We start from the raw sequence: 20,051 nt of genomic DNA, 5'->3' as shown, positions 1-20,051 counted from the left end.
GATCCAATGCCCTCATCTGACTTCTGTGTATATCTACATACACATCACATACATACAGACAAGCAGGCACACACATATACGCATATTAAAATAAATTACATTTTTAAAAAAGGAAGAGATAGAACTTTGAAGAAGAAGCTAGATTATTAGAAAGAATACAATGACTTATATGTGTGTGTATGTAATATTTATGTATGTAGGAATGGGCATGTAGAAATCTCAAAGTTGAATGTTTCTCTAAGTCAGAGGAAGTCAGACAGAAAATAAAATCCATGAGATGTGGGTAGAAAATGAAACAGCAAAAGAGTTTTTCACCTGTAGACTGAAAGGAACCTGGGCCTTTTCTGAGAAGGACATAGTTTTAAACCAAAAATCAGAGCTTATTACACACACACAAACACACACACACACACACACACACACACACACACACACACACACGGAAATAATCTATATTACATATAATTTATAACATATAATGAAACATACACATATATGTGGAGAGACAGAGGGAAGGAAGGAGAGAAGCAAAAGAGTTGTGTTTTCAACTTTTCAATGGAGACAACAATAGGGATGTATGATCTATGTTTTCACATAGAAATTGTGAGATTTTATGCGCTCCACAGATTATAAAGTGTGCTTTATATGCACCCTGAATGATAGGCACTAGCTGATATGCATTAAAATGTGCACTGTGTTTTGTCTCTCCATTTATCACTAAGAGGTGGGCAGTTGCTAATTCAAGCCTGTGCTCCAGAACCAGATAGCCTGGGTTTGAATCATTTTTGTACCACAGTGAGTAGATATCTACCTGATCCAAACTGAAGTTCCTTATCTGGGGAAAGCAGTGTGTGTCTTAAAAAAAGAAAATGCTCAGAGGAGGGCTCCACACATGCTAAGCACTAGTTTCTTAACTATTGTGATCAGAGAGGTTGAAGGAAGACATAATTATATGTTTGCATATTGAATCTTTGAAACTAATTGCTCATAGAGTTCTGGAAACCTTATCATTAAATGCTCTAAAAATAGTATGCATGGCTGAGATTTCTCTCATTAAATACATTGTGCTATTTATTGCCCAAATACATGAGAATTTCAGAGATAGAAAAGAACAAGCTCTTTTGAGAGCATTCACTGTTTAAGTCAAAGATTTAGAATAGCCAAAAAAAGAAAAAGTGGATAAAATGTTCATGTCTCAATATCTCAAGTTATTAGTATCCCAATTTTTCACTTTTTGATGGATAATAAAAACAATGGATCTGTCATTAGCAAGAACTACTGAGGAATTAACTTTTATTTTAACTTAATACTTAGTGACTCATATGCCCCAGGAAAGTAAAAATAATATATTTCACAGCCCGGTTCAATCACTTAAAATGCCAGTCCTAGAAAAGGCCATTTGTTCACACACATACACACAAAGGATTATAAAAGTCTGTTATAAGTCTACCACAAAAAAGGGGCCAATTTCTTTAATCCTATATCGGCAAAATTTCTAGCTGAGTAAAATATCCCTTGCCCAAAATAATTAAGACAAATTGGAAAGACTGCCATTTACAAATAGATCATTAAATGGCTTTCAAGATAATTAACATATATTAAAATTGATTCTCTGCTTTTGAACAGATGGATTTATGTTTATAATACTTTAACACCACCTTTAATTAAAATACCTGTTAACAGGTGACATTTTACATAATGTTAAATAGTATTAACTATTTCAGCAACTCAATCATGTAGAGCTTGTTCTTATCAGTGTGATTTTCTAATTTAATTGAGGGAAAAAGAGAAAAAGGGCCCTCAAATAATGTAAATGACAAACTTGTGGTGTATTAATTTATCATGCATGCACAATAGGTTGAAAAATAGGGTGCCTCTGGGTCTTGTGTTTTGTCTGTTCTAGCCCCAGGAACTGATCAGCCATGCAGCTGTCTAGGCATTTGCAATGATTCCTAGCTTTGGCTTTGGCCAGACCAATGAACTCTTGTAGACATTGCCCCTGTGTCCAGCAGCAGTGGGCGGGCCCTGACCCCCTTTCCTTTTGTGTGAAATTCTTTTAAGGTAGCCGCACTGGCACAGTGGAACAGGCAGCTGGAGTTCTCTTTGTTCCCAGCAGGGGCACTCTTCAAGGGTTGTGCCCCAGCTCCTTAAGCTGCTGGAAAACTGGCTGGCTTTTGTTTGGTTTTTCTTTCCTTCTTTCACTTCCACAATCCAAACATTTCTCTGAATCCTTTGAGTTGTTTTACATAGTTAACTTTGCAGGAGGATCTATAAAAATTTAAAAGTAATATCATTCTTTGGGGGGGGGGGTACTTTTCACCTTTAGAATTAAAAAAGGCTGAACTGTAAATCTTTTTATGAGAAAAATTAAATAACATTTATTTTATGTATATTTGCAAGGACAGGGAGAGAAAAGAGAATATGAAAGAACAAAAGGAAGATGCAAAGGCAAATTAAATGAAAAGTCATTGTATGTGTCACACTTAAATAGCAGCAGCAGCATGATAGAATTCACATGTGTGGTTTACATGTGTAGCATGAGTGAGATGATATCAACCAATTTTAAAGGCTGTATAGAATAGAAACCTGATGTAACCTATTTTCCAGTCATGGGGTATGTATCTTCCTCCATGTTCTATTGGGCACTGACATTGCACTGTATTTATGACACTTGATGGGAGCACTGATGTAAGATAACCAACTGAGGATCAGGCACACAATTCGGGTTTATTAAAATGGTCACATCTATACAAATATGGTTTTAGGTATATAATGTATTTCCCTAGAAATAATGATTTATAGAATGGTTCTTAGTATTTGCCACAGGGTCAGTGTATAAAGCACAAATAGAATTGGGCATAAGAAGAATGCCCTGGTGACTTATAGCTGGAGGCACATTCTGAGGATACATGTAGGCGTGGTAGATTCTGACGTTGTGCCAAAGTGGCTCATGGGGTGATTCTGAGCTAGTCATAAGGAGAGCTCAAGGCAGCTCCCTGGCTGAATCACCTGAGGTGGCTTTCTGTCTTCAGGGCCTCTTCTTTCATGGTCCCTCCTGCTTATTTTGATGTCAACTTCTTCCTAAATGTAGTTATTCTCTGATAATTCTGTCAACTGAGGAATGACTTGGAAGAGTGCTGGGAAGTTTACTTCATCGCGAAGGAGAATACCCTAACAGTGTGAAAACTCTTCCCTCTTCCCCTTACATGGGGGAGAAAAACTAATCAGTAGTTTAAACATATCTGTCATATACAAGGTACCTGACCTTGTAGAAGGCATCTGGCATGTGACAAAAGTACAAGGTCTGACTCTGCCCTGGGACTTAAAACTAAGCTATAGACAAAACCACCCCAGAGAAATTATAACAGGTAGCTCAGAAGCATAGGAGAGAAACTCAGATGAAAAAGCACAGGCCATAAGTGCCAACAGAGTGGTGGGTGAGTGATAGGTTCTCACAGCTGCTCAACAAGATGAGATTGCACTAGGGATCAACTGATTATCATCGCATCAGGGAGAAAAAATAAAGCCAACAAAAATTCAAAACCATAACATTCCATTGACTCCAGAGAGACAATGGAGAGAACCACAGGGTGGAGTAACTGTCCCTTCTGTTAGCTTTAAACTTTCAATAGGATTCTTTTTCTTTTAAAATAGAATTGTTTTAAATGCCTCTAAAGACTAAACTTACATGGGCATTTGAACATCGAGGAAAAGAAATAAAAGCCTTTGGGGTTAAAACTTGAATATAAAATATATTAAATAAAAATTCTTTTATGAAAGGCTTCTAAAGTTGTCTAACATTTCTTAAATCAATCTGTAGCACATAATCAGTAAAACCGTATCATTTAAACAGAAAGATCATAACTTAGAACCTCACCCTCGGGCAGCTGTATCCTATTATGGGCTGTAACTTAGCACATGAATTTCAGAAGTTGTTAGAATTGAGTTCAAGCTAACAAATCTCAACTGTTAAAAAATAAAATAAAATAAATAAAAACCTCTGGTGATATGGGGCAGCAGCCTATGAAGAGGCCACAGACTGATCTCATGGGATGATTGTCTATCATATTTTATTTTGATCTGTTAAATGTATTTGCATATGAGGAAAAAGGTATTAGGGCAGATTTGGCCTTTATGTGACTGAGAAGTCACCTCCTCCCAGTTAAAAGACTTTGAAATAGTTTCTCCTCGGGCTGTCCTTCAATATTTAAACTGTCAAATGAACATTTTTTGGTAAAAGATAAAAAGAACATCTTTTATACCACTGATAGCTGAGCTGAAGTTCTCATTTTTTTTCTCAGTATGAATTCAAATAAAAGTCATTGTATCCTGTTACAAATAAAGTAAGACTGGCATTTGAACAGGTTTCCATAAAACATGCATTTCTAGTTTAATACTAAAAGTATCAAGATTTATTCTATTGCAATTAAGATGGAATCATTGCTCTGAAATGAAATGGTGTTCTTTCAAGGGCAGTTTATATGGTGGAATGCACTGCAGTATGCAAAGGAATTTTACATCCCTTACATCCAACCCTCTCTGTGAAATGTGAAAACTATAAATGTATCATCAAATTTATAGATTTCAAGTAACTGCACTAAAGAGAATGGGACGGAAAAAATACTTGACTCTTGAGGATTTTTGTTCTCCCAGGCCATATACTGCCAGATTCATGATTACTAAGATGTTTTTAATAGCCTTGTAGTCTGGTCTGAGTTTTCCAAAGGGTAGAAATGTGCTCTTTGAAGTTAAGTATTCACCTATCTGATATATATAAAACCTTCCATGCAGAGAAATGTTTTTCAAATAAAAAAGTTAATGTACCTCAAATATGTGAGAAATTTGCATCTAACTGAGGAACATTTAACAAAGACTCCATCTTACCTTTTCATCATAGAATATGGAGAAAATACTACTGAAATCTAACATATAACTTTATAAAGCCAACCCAGTAATCTACTAATTCTTGTGGCTGAAATGATAGCTTTTAAACAATCTCTTGGAGAAAGTTATTTTGATTTGGTCTTCAGCTACTGAAAGGTAACACCTTCCTAGAGGCTCATTTATCATTTACTAACTTACATCTTACTTGGTTTGGGAAATGGTTTCCTACTGATAAAAGCTGCAGTTCTTTCCAGCTAAGGTATCGGTAATATGCTTCCAACAGATTCACACAAAGCCATAAACTTCCACAGATAATTTAAGATCATACCTAACTCCAGTACCTCCTAATGGCCTATGTGTCAGCAAGACTCAACCTGCTTCTCCTATTCAGTCTCATTTAATCCATGCCTCTTGTATGGCCTTTGGCCAAATAGCTTCTCCTCCTCTAAAAACGCTTCCATGTCTGCATCCCTGTCATACTTAAATATCATTTCTTACCAGGCTCCCTCACCTCCCAGAAAGTTCACTTCTCTTCCCTCTCTGTTTTCCCCACAGACTTTGCCATTACAGTCCTGATGATATGGTAACTGGCACCACTAAAAAGCAGCGTCATATAGTGAATGACTAAAAGTAAGGAGTTGGAAGACATTTGTGTCTAGCCTCTATCCCCTACCGTGGTGGGGCTTGGTCAATTTGCCTCCATCCTTAACTTATAATAACAACACGGCAGTACTACAGCAGCATCTGCATTTACTGGCTTGCTATGAATAAATGTTCCTGGCATATTATCTGTCATACAATAAGGATTTAAAATCCTAGTGTCTATAAAATGGATGGAGTAACACCCTAGAAATGGTATGTAAGTATCTCACCTTTTGTAATGTGAAGAATTAGTACCTAGGTTAGTATCTGCTACATAGCCGTCTTGAGATCATGCATTAGTTTCTTTTGAGAAAAAGCCAAGGACTGGTCAAACAGTAGCAAACAAACTAAGTACATGCTCCTCAAGAGAGGGCAGGGGCTGCTCTTAAGATAGCTCATCCTTGCATGTGACTCATGACCCATGGAATGAAACTGGATGACACAAAGCTCAGAATGAAAGTCAGCATGGACACATGCCATAATTTCTCCAAAAACAGATTCTGTCTGGTTGAGTGCTGCTATCCAGAGCTGCCTATTACAGAGATGCTCCTGTTGTGGAGAACAGTCTCATGCCAGCCTTCAGAAGCAAATTTCACATTGGGAGCCCACCTTATTCCAAACCTCTTTCATTTGAATGTCAACTAGGAAGTAAAGAAAAATGCTGTGGGATTCCTTTCCTTTTAAGAAAGAAAATAATGCTTTTAAAAATATACAGCTATCGTAGATGAACAACATCTAAACTACAACAGACTTAACATATTGTAAAATGCCATCTGAAGGGCCTTCATGGCTCAGCAATGCATTCAACATTTATTTCCTTAAGTGAATGTAACTATTCCCACATGGAGCTGCCTCAGACTAGAAAACGCTCAGAGTGCTTTTCCTAATCAACTTGAAGAGAAAATTTACCAACTGTTGCTTGTTTGTAAGCAAATGAAAAGCCAGCCAAGGGTGGTGAATAACTCGGGGAGCCATTTTTTTGCTCTCCATACTGTGTGTCCAGAGAGTGAAGAAAATAGCACTTTGCATTCATAGAACAGGAGTTTAGAAACAACCTGATGTTGTTGGTTTTATATATATATGCTCGTTTGTTCAGTTTGGTTGGGTTTTATAATTTTTTGAAGTCCCCTTTCATCTTCCAAGAAAGCAAGGAAGTAATTCTACTTAAATGATTAGCAGTGATATGTTGAAGTGCACAGCCCTCCCCCTTGGCAGAGACTGGATGGATCATGGCAGAGGAGGAGCCTGGAGTGAGTTAGGAGAACAGGAGACTTTTCAGAACTTGCTCATTAGGCTGGTGGGAACTTTTTTTTGTTGTTGTTTTGTTTTGTTTTTTCCCCTGTTAGCAGGAGTGTAGTAGCAGCAACTTATGGGTGTGCCAAAGAAATAAGGTTCACGAGAGTCAGATTTTGACATAGACAGCAACCAAACTTGCCAAGGTGTGGCTTGGTTCCCAAACAGACATCTAATGTCCCGACTCAGAAAGTAAACTCATTTCTACCCTTCCACAAAGATTAGTAGCAACATTTGCCATTTAGTCATTTTATTCCCAGGTTAGAAAAGCCAGAAGGGAAAGGACTAAGTGAGACAAACAGCTGCAAGTGGCGGCAACGAAAAATGCCAGCTTTAGGATTTTTTTCTTGTTGTTGCTGTTAATGAATGAAATATATGAAATGTGACACATTTCTTCCATATGAAAGAATTTCTGTGTGGATTATAATGGTCTCAAAAAAAAAAACCCAGAAAAAAAAAAGCATTCTTGCAAAAATTTTGGTGACAGACAGTATGCAATTGGAAGAAATTAGTTCAGCTTAAAACCTGGACCATGCAGCCTCACTTTTCCCCCATTTCTTTTTACTGCCTCTAAGCTCCAAATTCTAGATGTAAGTCCTTGCAATTTATCCAAAACTTTGGACATGCCAAAGCCTTCACTAAGAACTGAATGCATTGTAGGAGACATTCTTTCCCTCTCTTTCACTGAGGAAAACATAACAAGCCAGAATAGACTCCAGGCTAGCCTTGAGGATGGAGTGATTTTTATTATTTCTAACATAGCTATTGACAAATACTTGAAGGCAATATTTAAAAAAATAAGAAAGAAAATAGCTTTCATTTTATGCCTTAGAGGACAGATTGGTAACAATTTAATTTCCAAGAGGGAAATTTTATAGAATAATGTGGCCCAATGTTTCTCTTTCTTCATCACACATATGAGAAATATAAGCTACAGGGACATCTGGAGAGGACCGTTATTCACTAATCAGAAGGCAAAATCCAAACCACTGATACTTTCATGGAGACAAACATCACTAGAGTCACAAGCTGTAACGTATTGCAGGCTAAAAAACATTCCATATGCATTTTCACCTTTTGGGCAGTTCCAAAGCACAATTCTATTTCAGAAGCCCTTTGTAATCTGACACCCACTGTAGATAAGATACACTGTGAAGATAGTCTGTTTTGCAGCAGCGAGAAATCAAATTGGTTCCAGAAGTGAAGTTATATGACAAATGGTTTAATAGTATTGCTGGAATTGGAAAGCTTGACTGAATTATTTTTCATAATCATTTTAGAAAAAGATTTAAAAATAACTTTGCCATGCCATGTGGGGTGGGGGTGGGGATGTAAGTGAAGTTAAAGGCATCTCATTTTATTGGCTTTATAATTTGTTATTAAAATTTAGGACCTCAGTGGTGATTTATCATTAAATTTTGTTAGCTACAAATATTTTTAGATAAAAACAGTACTTGATTCAATGTGACTAGTTACGTTATGGAAGATCAAATAGATTAACAACTAGAGATGCTTTTTTAAAATTATCATTTCCAAGTTATTTTTAGTTTTCATCAAGTTCCAGTCAGCTTTGTGTTATTTAAAAAGCATCTGGAAAAGTTCATTAAGACTTGGCAGGTTTTAGAGTTTAAAAACGGAGTCTTCTACACAGTAGTGTCTTGGCAAAATAACCCAGAGCCTCATGGATGTAGGTAAAATGAAATCATTCTCCTGGCTGAAGTCGGGAACAATTTAAATATCGCTTAGCCCACAGCACACGACTACAAAGATCTAGCAGAAATCATAGTTAAATAGGATGTGACTAGACACTCAGAACTATTTTCTAAAAAGTCAGAAAAAATATGATTTTTCTCCTTCAATACTTACAGTCTTTGAAGACCAAAGCTGGGTCTCTGTGAGGCAAGGTTTGGGCAATGATGTGCCTTAGAGATTCCAAGGTTCTGTCCATCTCGAGTCTGCCTGTGCAAGCCTCCTGCACAGTGTCCTCATGCCTGAATTCTTGCAGCTCTGGACTGAATTTGTGCAGTTCATTGATGCACTGGATTACCAAAGAATCCCTTTTAACATCTGCCAATCAGACATTTCCCAGAATCTAAAGACCCTCAGGGCCCTCCTCTCAGGCTTACTTATCTTTGTTGTATTCTGAGCTAATTAGCCTGAAAGGCTGGCTGACAGGCTGGTTCCCATTGCTTCCTCCTGTTAAACACACCCACCTACAGGCTGGCTGGGGAAGCTCACTAATCACGGGAACAGATTTCCTCTCAACCAGATTTTGCCTGGATCCTGTGCTGCCTGCTCATTTAGGCATTTCTTTTGCCCTTCCATCTTCAAATGCACTGCCCCAGGAATATAGACTCAAAAAGCATGTTTCTCAAAGCAATTTACTAAATACAAAGGAGAGGCTCCTTGAGACTGCCATCATTGTATAACCACTATAACCAACATAATCTAAATTTCTCTTTGCAAAAAGGGGTATTATAAATATTATGATTGGAATTAGATGATGCTTTATATATGCATTCAGAATCCTTTCCCCAGTGATAGTCACTTCTGGTGAGCAGTACCAAGCAAAACCTGGTGAGCTATTTTATAGCTTGCATGACCACACTTCTTTTTCTACTGGCCCCCAAGATGAATCATTCCTAAGACTGACTTTAATTAATCGTGATATCATTCACTCATAATAATTCATTCTGTTAAAAATCTCAGGGTGAGGGTCTGGAAAAATGGCTCAGTGTGTAATGACCCTTTTTGTAAGTGCAAGAGGACTTGAGTTCAAACCCTCAGCACCTATATAAAATCCAGGCATGGCTACATGTACAGGTAACACTAGTGTAGGGAAGCTGAGACAGGTGGATCCCAGGACCTGTCTACCAGTCAATTTGGCAGAAATAGGGAGTTTCCTATTTACAGAAACACACTGTTTCAATAAAATAAGGTGAAGAGTGACAGAAGAAGACATATAGCATCATCCTCTGGCATGTACCTGCATGCGCATCTGAGAATATATCACAGATACCACCACCACCACCACCACCACCACCACCACCACCAACAACAACAACAACAGCACTACCACCACCAACCACCACCAACAGCAACAATATCACTACCACCACCACCAACAAAAACAGAAACAAGTGACAAGAATTTCTGGAGAGCAAGAGCAAAAAGTAATACCTTTAAAAGAATATAAAAAGTCAATAAAAGAACTCAATAAATCAGATTTTTTCTATGATCTCTACAGCATCCATAACTATAAGTAAAATAATATTTTGACAAGAGACAAACATGTCATGTGATCACATTGCAATAATAATACCAGAAATAAAAGGACCGATTTTAATGTCTGTGATTAGTTGTTGAGGAGCTGTGGAAGACTTTGCTTTAAGTCTTCTTTTCCCTGACTGCCTGTGTAAGTCTTTTACATAGCACTCACAACAGATTGTTTTCTAATGTACCTTCCAATTTTCACATTCCATTATTATGAAACTAGTCTTTTAAAGACTGTGTAAAAAGTGCCTTTCATGTGACAATTTCTTCAGCTAGTTATAGAAGGGTGGGCTTAATAAAAGAAAAAAGGAAAAGTATAGCAGTAATTAATTGTTATTATAATTATATAATAACTATTTCCTGGCAAGTTCCTACAGGAAATATAGGCCACCCAAAGAAGAAATTCAAGGTTGTTCCATGGACAAAAAGTTTAAATGAAATGACACATAGATCTCTATATACTTCATATGTATGCTTGAACTTAACACAAAGAGACTTACTTTGGGTCACAAAGTATACTTTATATGGCCTGCACTAAATTGTGAGCAAGTGCATGCATGTGAGTGTACGTGTGTGTGTGTTGCTGAAGATCAAACCCAGAAATGTGTACAGGCTAAACAAGCAATCTATCATTGAGCAACAACTTTAGGCTAGGAAAATATTAGTTACTGTAGTCCAAGAGTCCAAAATTTATTTTTTATTTGGAGGAAAGAAATTCCTAATTTCAGAAATAAACTGGGTGACTGGTGGTTGAAAAATAACCCTGCTACCCTGAGATTACACACGTGGTATGAGTGAATGCAAGTGTTTTGAGAGTAACATAGTATTGGAAACCAAGACAATTAACGTTCTCATTATAGAACAAGGACAAATAATATGGGTTTCCCAAAGGAGTGACAGGGATAATAGGAAACAGAAAAGTTAGAAATGATTCATGCCTGGATTTCGATTAGTAAATAAGCTTTTTCTATAGATCTAAATTGAATGTAATAATTCTTTAAAATATTTTATTTGTTTATTTTATGTGTATGGGTGTTTTACTGCATACATGTCTTTGCACCACATGTGTACCTGGTGTCTGTGGATGCTGGGACCTAAACCTGGATACTCTGGAGAAGCAGGCAGTGCTCTGGACGAGTGGCCAGTGATCTCTTAAGACTCAAATTCTAATCTTAAAAATAGCATAGTAGAAGGAACAATAAATGTGGGCTCAATAAGGCCTAGGATTGTATTTTTGTCATCTAACTGTGAAAAGCCATTTACATTTCTCATTCATTCATAAAATCAGGGAGTTATTCTGAATGCTCCATTATGTTCTTAACACTTAGGATTCTATGGTTATAAATAAACACAAATATCTGCAGAGATTTCCTAGATGTCTAGAAAATCAAACATTCATTTGACAAATGCTAGACTGATATTCAGAAAGTCACTCTAGTCTCAGTCAACCTAACCATTCATCTGTAGGAGACACACAAATCAATATGATGAGTTAAAAGATGCTCACTTGCCAGTGCCACATAGGAATTTGTAAGAAAACTATGAGCATCAAAACAAAATTTCCATGTTCAAAGAAACATTATGGTCTTTAATGATTCACATTTCATTCAATGAAAACAGTAATTTCAATAAAGGCAGATTACATATCACAGCATCATTTCCTCATTAAGTCCAACCTTTCAATAAAAGTTTTCCATCGCCTCTGATTACACATCTCTCTTTGAATGCCCATAGCATTTCTTAGGTCAAACTGCTGTTATTAGCAGTCTACTATGTGGTTTCTTACTTTACTTTGATGTAAATAGCAACTGATGGAGATGGAAGGGGCAGAGAAACATTGAGTGACCAGTCTATTTTAACAGGGATTCACAGCCTTCACTGTGAGCATTGCCTACCTGAAGGTTATGCCAAAGGCACAATTAAAATATGGAAACGAGATAAGAGATTACAGCAAAGAAAATGATGCTCTAACAAGCTCTGTGAAAGCAATAACTTAAAGGATGAGAAACGGCATTTAATTGACATGCTCAGTGATGGACACTCAGCCCCCAGTGATAAAAGAGGGCGCTTCAGTGAAACAATGAACATTCCAGGCTTCTGGGGTCTGGGGCAGATGATAATGTAGGGGTTGGGGTGGGGGACTGGACACAAAGAACATGAGGAACAACTTTGCTGTTAAGGAAAGTTCATATTCCTCGTCCTAATAGCAAGCTTATAGTTGGATAATAACTCTTCATACATTTATGAATATGGTATGGGGGTGGAAGCCACCAGTTGTAATTTAGGAAACACTAAATGTTCCAACCAGTCACTATTAGTTAAAAATGGAAAAGTAACTTCTCCTTGTGCCAAGTGTGCTGTACTCTGGAGAACATGACCAACTTGTCAAGGCAGGGAGTTGGATTGTTGGTCAGGATGCAGAGACTCAGTGTAAAGAAAAACTTCAGTCCATGGCATGCCAGCTCCAAAGAATAGGCCCGTAGTCATAGCCTCAACCAGCTACATTTATATTATACATATAAAACATATCATTATTTATAAAATATCATTTTTGTGTGTGAGAGAGTACAAGAGCAAGATGAGTGTGAGGGTGCACATGCCCTGGAGCACATGTGGAGATTGGAGACCAGAGGAGTTTGTGGGGTTGGATCGCTCCTTTACAGAGATTCTGCTGGTCCATCTCAGATAGCCAGGTTTGCAGGCCAAACACATTTATTCAGTGAGACATTTCAGTGGCCACTGTGGTGATATTTTATTTGTATGTTAATAAATAAAGCATGCCTGGAGATCAAGGGGGAAAAGGCCAGCCATTTTTAAGTAAACATAGAAGTCAGGCAGTGGTAGCACACACCCTTAATCTGATTACTTGGCAAGCAAGGACTCTCCGAGTTCAAGGACACACTAGGGGACAGCCAAGCGTGGTGACTCACACCTTTAATCCCAGTACCAACCATAGAGACCTGGAGGTCTGTACAGACAGGCAGTGACAAGGAAATGAGGTGGCTGGGCTAAGAGCCAATGAAAGGGAAGAACAGCAAGGCAATAAAGGCACAGGTTAGGCAGGAAGTAGCTCACCTTTTGGTAGCTGCAGAGCTGGAGAGGTAAGGTTGGTGGCTGTCACTCTTTCCCTGATCTCTAAGGCTTTCACCTTTGTATTTAACTCCATGTTTTTTTTTTTTTATTTAATAAGACCGATTAGAAAATCGGCTACAGGCCACTGAATTTTATTTTTGGTTTCTAACAAATCAGATGACTGAGGGAGGGAAGGAGAACCCTGAGTGAGAACTGGGATGATTATCTTCTCTGAAATAATTTTTCACTTACCTGCTTATGCCTTGATGCTGAAAAGTTTATGACAAAATAGATGAAATCAAGAAGAATTAAAGGCATGGGGTTAAGATGTTAAAACAGAGAATGAACGGTTTACAGAAATGGACAGATTCCAGTGAAGATGTGCAGGGTGAGCTGGAAGGGTGACATGGGAAACTAGCGAGAGTCAAAGTCATGATCAACATTGTTTCCCAGGAAGGCGGGAGGGAAAGAAGAGGAAGAATCAGAAGTTAGCTTTGTTGAGGTTTAGTGTCAGCTTTGCTTCACTTCAGTGAGAAAGGCCAGGAGAAGGGATGAGTGGCTGCTGAGCACCAACTTTAATAACTAAAAGAAGTGAGAGGACTTCTCAGAGTTTAGTTATTGTTTGTTGGGAGGAGACCGATGAGATATTTGTATAAAGGCATTTATGAGTGACAGCTGCAAAAATAATTACTGACACTTTCTACAAACAAAAGTTCAAAAACACAAGCAACATGGTGGAATTTCACTCCAGACTTTTCATCCATGGACACTTTGACTACATTAGGAAACTGTCAATAAGAAGCAATCTGTTGAACCACATGATAAACAGAGAAATAATGAACATCCTGTCTGCAGAGTAAGTGGGTGGACATTTCTTCATTTTATAGAAAAATATTTTTAAAAAGCAGTTACAAACTGTCCTTTATCCTTGCTAGGGATATCTGAGTTCACACTCATAGTCAGAAAACACAATAAAAATAAAGTTTTCACCTATCAGAGCCCCTTGGTGAATATATTTGGGGTTCCTGCATGGGCATATGCGTTCTTCTAGTCTTATATGACCAGTTGTCCAGCCCTATCTTAGAATTTGATCTCCAAGAGAAGCACAGTTTATTCTTTAAGAAATACTTTACAGGTCAATAATATCAGGGAAGGTTGTGCTCACAGGTTAACAGTTTTTATATAAACTTGGAATTGTTTAAAGCTGGAAGAATTTGGCTGTTCCATTTTATAAGATTGGAGATAATGATGTCAAGCCATTTGGTCATTAGGTATGTGTCCATGAAAACTGAACTGATACTTTAATGGTGCCTGGCTGGCTTCCAGAACAATTCATGTTTTGAAAAGGATAGTTTAAAATTTTTGGTTTATGGAGTAGATTTTGCCAATGGCTTTTATTACAATATTTTCTTTCAAAGTTTATCTAATTATTAGTTCCTGTCCTTCCATTTCTCTCAAACTTCCCCTCCGGGATTGGGATTTATACAGTTAGTTGTTTGAAAAAAATTGACACAAGATGTGGCTATGGAGTGATAAGCTTGGTCTGTAAAGAGGCTACTGAACTCCATCAGTCTTTGAGCCATTTCTCAAATGAACAGGATGGGGGTGGGAAGATCTTCCACAAAGAGTGCTGGGGGCTGAGACACTTTTTTAAAAATCATGTTTCTAGAAGTATGGTTGTGCAGAATGCTTAAATTTTGCAAAAATAATGAGTAATTTTAAATAAATATATATACACTAGGAGAAAAAGTATTAGGTTAAAACAAACATAGAGAATGTTTATGTTGGTTAGAAATGACTTAAGTATGAGATTAGTTGTTGCCAGGTTTCAGTAACCAGTAATTTCACAGCTCCATCTATTTTAGATGAAGTTTCCTGTAAAGGTTGCATCATCAGTAGATGCTTAATTGAGCTCCAGCTACTTACAGATATGCTTACATTAAGATAAAAGCATCATGCCCTTCCATTTCACACTGTGAACTATAATTTCCACTTACTTCCTATGCTGTTGTGACCAGAGTACTGCACTTAGCAAGCATTCTGCTGACAAAAAAACTATGCCTTTTCAAACTTTGTTTAAGGAGGAATGGGAAACTGCATACAAAGGGGTCCGATTTTCCCACAAGTTGTAAACAGGAGAAAGTCCAAAGTAATAAATTCTTCTGTTCCTCTAAAAATACCTGGGTAACCTTGAGCTCAGGGAGAAAGTGCTCCCTCCCATGCTCCTCTTCCCCAGATTCTGAGAATGTTCTCATGGAGGACTTTTATCTATGGAGATGGGATTTTCTTGGACATGTAATGAGAGGAAAGGCTTTGTTTAATAAAAAAAAAAAAACAGTGAGGTATGGCAGGATAGACATCAAAATCTGGTTGTGCAGACTGTCTTCTTGCACTTCTTAGTGCCTATAAGGTAAGACAAGTGACTCTACAGAGACCCCCCCCCCCCCAAATCAGGTACAAGCTTCAAACCACCCCAAAAGCAGCGGTCCTGCAGTTCACCTTTTTATTATTCATCAGTTCTTGCCATCAAGCCTCTCACAACCTCACTCATTCTGTGACTTCAGGCAAGAAAGTCAACATTTAAAGATGTTTGCTTACAGCTACAATTAAAATGAGGTCATAGAGAATCTCTGTAACTCTGGTATGAGAGAATAGACCCTGTTCTACAGTGTTTCTGCCTTGTAAATTTCAGTCCTGATTTCTTTCAAATTATTCTTAACATTCACAAGTGTCCCTGAGACTCACCTAGTCCTCTTTAAAATCAAGTTACTGTGCTGTTCAAACTTAGTTGTTTTTCACTGGTGCATCATTTTCCATTCACAGAAGTCATCTGTGACTTGGTCCCTTTCAACTATAGCACAGTAATCACACTACACTTCTGTCTTCCAAATTTTCTGCATGACTTCCTCCTTTGTATACTGTCTTTTTCAGTCTATCTATTCAACCAAATCTCCCTTCAGCAGATTGCCTCCCCCAGTTAATGCTGGCCTCCCCCTCAATCTTCTTTAAAATTTATTCATCAGCATCAGTTTGGTACCAGGCTCTTAAGTAGAATCTTCCTTCTGTTGTAAGGTTGGTTTGGTAGTCTTATCTTTCCAAATCCAGGTGAGGTGATCAGCCAATTACAAATTGTAACTTAAGACACCCATGTATCTTTCCCCTGGTAACTTGACACTATCATGCTTTTGGAAAAAGGATGTAGGAAAAATATACTTTTTTAAAACCTGTTAAAATAGGACAAACAGTAGAATTATAGTGGTTTTTTTTTTTTTAATTTTTAAGGAAGGTGTATATATTGTGATAATCACACCAAGCAGCACATTTATATTATGAAGTATATTTTAAGGAATTACATTGACACTAATTTGATTTTGTTATGTAATTGTGTATGGTGTGTGCACATGTGCATACACTCACCCATGCATGCACGCATGTGTAGAAGCTAGAAATCAACATTGTCTTCCTCTATTCCTCTTCACCTTATTCAGAGTTTCTCTTAATGAAATGGAAGCTTGCTGTTTTGGTGAAACTGACTGGCCAGCCTGTCCCAGGGATCCATCTACTTTTGAATCCTCACCATCTCAGCACTGGAATTAGAGATGTACATACAGCATGTGCTTTTCTCTACATGGGTGCTAAGGATCAAAAATTAGGTCTTTATGCCTGACAGCAAGCACTTTACCCAACACACTACCTCCTCCTTTTATAGAATGTTAACAATTTGACATGTTGTAATGACATTACTATCTACAATTCACAGTATTAAGGCAAAAGACTTAAATGTATGACACCAAGTATCTTTGCAAATGCTCGTTTTCTAAGTTCCCTGGGCTTTGGAGCTGTCCCCATATTCTTGGTTATCACACAACGGTGAGGTCCATTGGCTACAATGATTTTTAACCTCCAACTCTTATTCAGTTGCATTAAGATGGTACTTCATATAGTAAAGACAAATTCAGATAAGGCCTAATGCACTACTGAGAGGTGCTCTGAGGGACAAATGACTTGTGTAGTAAGCCTCTGCCCACACTGGAAGTGGCTGGCAAACCTGGAGATAGCATTAGAGAGATTAATTAGGTATCTGTTTGTCAGAAAATTCACCAAGTACTTGGCAAAAAGAATAGTTATTTTAAGCTACACTAACCCTGTGATTAGCATGCTCTAAACATCCTATGATTCTGGACCATGATCAAAGTCATCTATTTGGGGCGAGAGAGATGGCTCAGCGGTTAAGAACACTTGACTGCTCTTCCAATGGTCTCGAGTTCAATTCCTAGCAACCACATGGTGGCTCACAACCATCTGTAATGGAATCAGATTTCTTCTGATGTGCACGAAGACAGAACACTCACATACATAAAATACATGAATAAATAAACCTTGAAAAGAAAGCCATCTATCTGCATGCTGAATAGATCAGTGGCTACCAATACCAGGTTAGTACAAATAAATATAAGCCACATGTTGTATAGAAAAAGCTTGTTTAATGGGAACAAAATGAACCATTCAAGAAACTGAAAAGCAAAGCTTCTGTCAGACATATTTTGGTGGGTGTGGGTTTGGGTGAGTTCTGAACCTAGGGATTCAACTATGCTAACTTGGTCTGAGTTGTGGTAATACTAGAAAGGATCACAGCTTAAGTATAAATGAAATAGGAAAGATGGTTGGTCTAGTGAATTTTTACTTTAAGCTCTTTTTTTTTTTTTTTTTTTGAGACAGGGCCTTTCTACTTAACTCTAGCTGTCATGGACCTTAGTAGACCAGGCTGCCTCCTGAGTGCTTGGGATTAAAGGCAGGCACCACTACCCTGGTTCTTTGTAAGGGTTTGCATGTGTACATATACTAAGTATCACAAAAGTAAGTAAAAAAAATACTCTATCACCAAGTTACATTATCCCTAGTCCTTTTTACAAATATTTACAAAAATTCTTTAATCCAGTCCTCATAACTCTATGATAGACATTATATGTTCCTATTTTACAAATCAAAAGAATGAACTGAAAGGCTACAGAAGGTACTTGTTGCAAAGATCTAAAACTAGAAACTCTAGACTATCCCCCACCCATGTTGTGAATCAAACAAGGTCTTGCACATCCTGATCCCCCAGGAATATTTAAACTCACAACATACAGATTTAATGCATTAGAAATAGGTTTAGTTTTGCTTTTTAATTGTTGACTATGGATATTTTGAAACACGTAGGTTAGAACTTGTCTGGAGGGCTGGATAGATGGCTCAGAGGTTGAGAGCACTGACTGTTCTTCCAGAGGACCTGGGTTCAGTTCCCGGCATCCACATTGCAACTCACAACTGTTTATAACTCCAAGACCTGACACCCCTCACACAGACATACATGCAGGCAAAACACCAATGCACATAAAATAAAAATAAATTAAAAAAAGGACTTGAGCTGGGTGGTGGTGGTGGTGCAGGGGTGGCGCATGCCTTTAATCCCAGCACTCGGGAGGCAGAGCCAAGCGGATCTCTGTGAGTTCAAGGCCAGTCTGGGCTACCAAGTGAGTTCCAGGAAAGGAGCAAAGCTGCACAGAGAAACCCTGTCTCGGAAAAAAAAAAAAAAAAAAAAAAAAAAAAAAAAAAAAAAAAAAAAAAAAAAAAAAAAAAAAAACCAAAGAAAAAACAAAAAAAGTTGTCTGGAAAGGTACCCCTGTCCCCCCAAATCTTAAAAACAAAAAAGAAATCTCTTGCAATCAGATCTTAAGTTTCTAAATAAAACAAAACCCCCCAAATCCAAATCCCTTATCACTTAGTAGTAAAACTTCAATAGCTTCCATGAATCTTTGTCCAATTAGGTTGAAACCTGTTTCTGATTTGAATTTGTTTGGTAGGTCATCTGAAATTCTAGACTATGAAGGGTAAGAACCATGTAAATCTGTCTTCTAATGTTCTTTATCAATAGGAATGAGCTTTGTATGTAGTAGGTGCTCGTCAACTCAGCCAATGGAGTAAAGCCAAGATGAGGTCATACACTTTTATTCCCAATTTGCTTTCAACACTCTGGATATAAGAAAATGTATTCCAAAATAAACATTCTGTGGTCTTATTAAGCTGTCCTCAACATTAGTTTATGTTATAAAAATACTTTTGGCAGAGTATAAAAACTGAGTACCTCAGCTTAAAGAAATAACTAAAATTTAAATTAGGGCTATGTCAACACTTCCAAAATAAGTCTAACTTTCAAAGAAACCATATCTGATATATTCTTATAATCCAAATATTTAAATGAAATTAGATAATGATAAGTTGCAAATAGCCAGAATTAATTTCACTTATGTAAAAGGGAATATGATGTCTTTATCATGGAAAAGCATCTATTTATTGTCTTATTCTGTTAGGTCACTGTTGGCAGACATTGCCATCTGGTGGTCATTTCTTGCTGAAGCGGTTCTTCACTACTGGTTCTGTTCAGGGAAGCTGAAGGGACCTACACTCATCTCCATCTTACTGAATTAGATCGTGATTAGGAATGGACCATGGTTTATATTTTCTTTCCTGTACTAAGTACTGGTTAATATTGAGGTAGGAACACATTCTGGAGTCATGGATATAAGAAAATGAGAAAGAGCCTTTCACTCTTCATTTCTTCCCATTCTCCCACTTCTGCTCAAACTTGAGGAAAAGCCAACAACTCTAAAAATCCTGGTAGGATTATCTTGTTTCCTTCCCCATGACCACAAAGCCAATGAAAATAGCACCAAATAGACCAAAGGCTGATTAATACCCATTACTGACTTATCTCTATTACTGAGTCTAAAGAAACAGAAGCCCAACTCACTCCAATGACCAATTAATTGTGTACTGTCTCATATAATCCTAAAACTAACTCATCAGTGACTGACTGAAGAAGAAAGGAAGAGAAAAACTACAGC

The 20,051-nt window shown here is 37.6% G+C and overlaps 1 protein-coding gene across 1 annotated transcript in view; it reads right to left on the bottom strand.

Moving 5' to 3' along the window:
- Positions 1-9,106, bottom strand: part of Lix1 (limb and CNS expressed 1) — a 49,608-nt gene extending 40,502 nt beyond the window's left edge. The window contains exon 1 of the mRNA XM_006975935.3: positions 8,686-9,106. Coding sequence (XP_006975997.1) covers positions 8,686-8,767 — 82 coding nt within the window. The 5' untranslated portion in view covers positions 8,768-9,106. The remainder of the gene's footprint in view (positions 1-8,685) is intronic.
- Positions 9,107-20,051: the final 10,945 nt, after the last annotated feature.

The sequence above is a fragment of the Peromyscus maniculatus genome, chromosome 16, assembly GCF_049852395.1.
Source record: "Peromyscus maniculatus bairdii isolate BWxNUB_F1_BW_parent chromosome 16, HU_Pman_BW_mat_3.1, whole genome shotgun sequence".
Taxonomy (NCBI): domain Eukaryota; kingdom Metazoa; phylum Chordata; class Mammalia; order Rodentia; family Cricetidae; genus Peromyscus; species Peromyscus maniculatus.
This window is presented reverse-complemented; position numbering and strand designations above follow the sequence as displayed.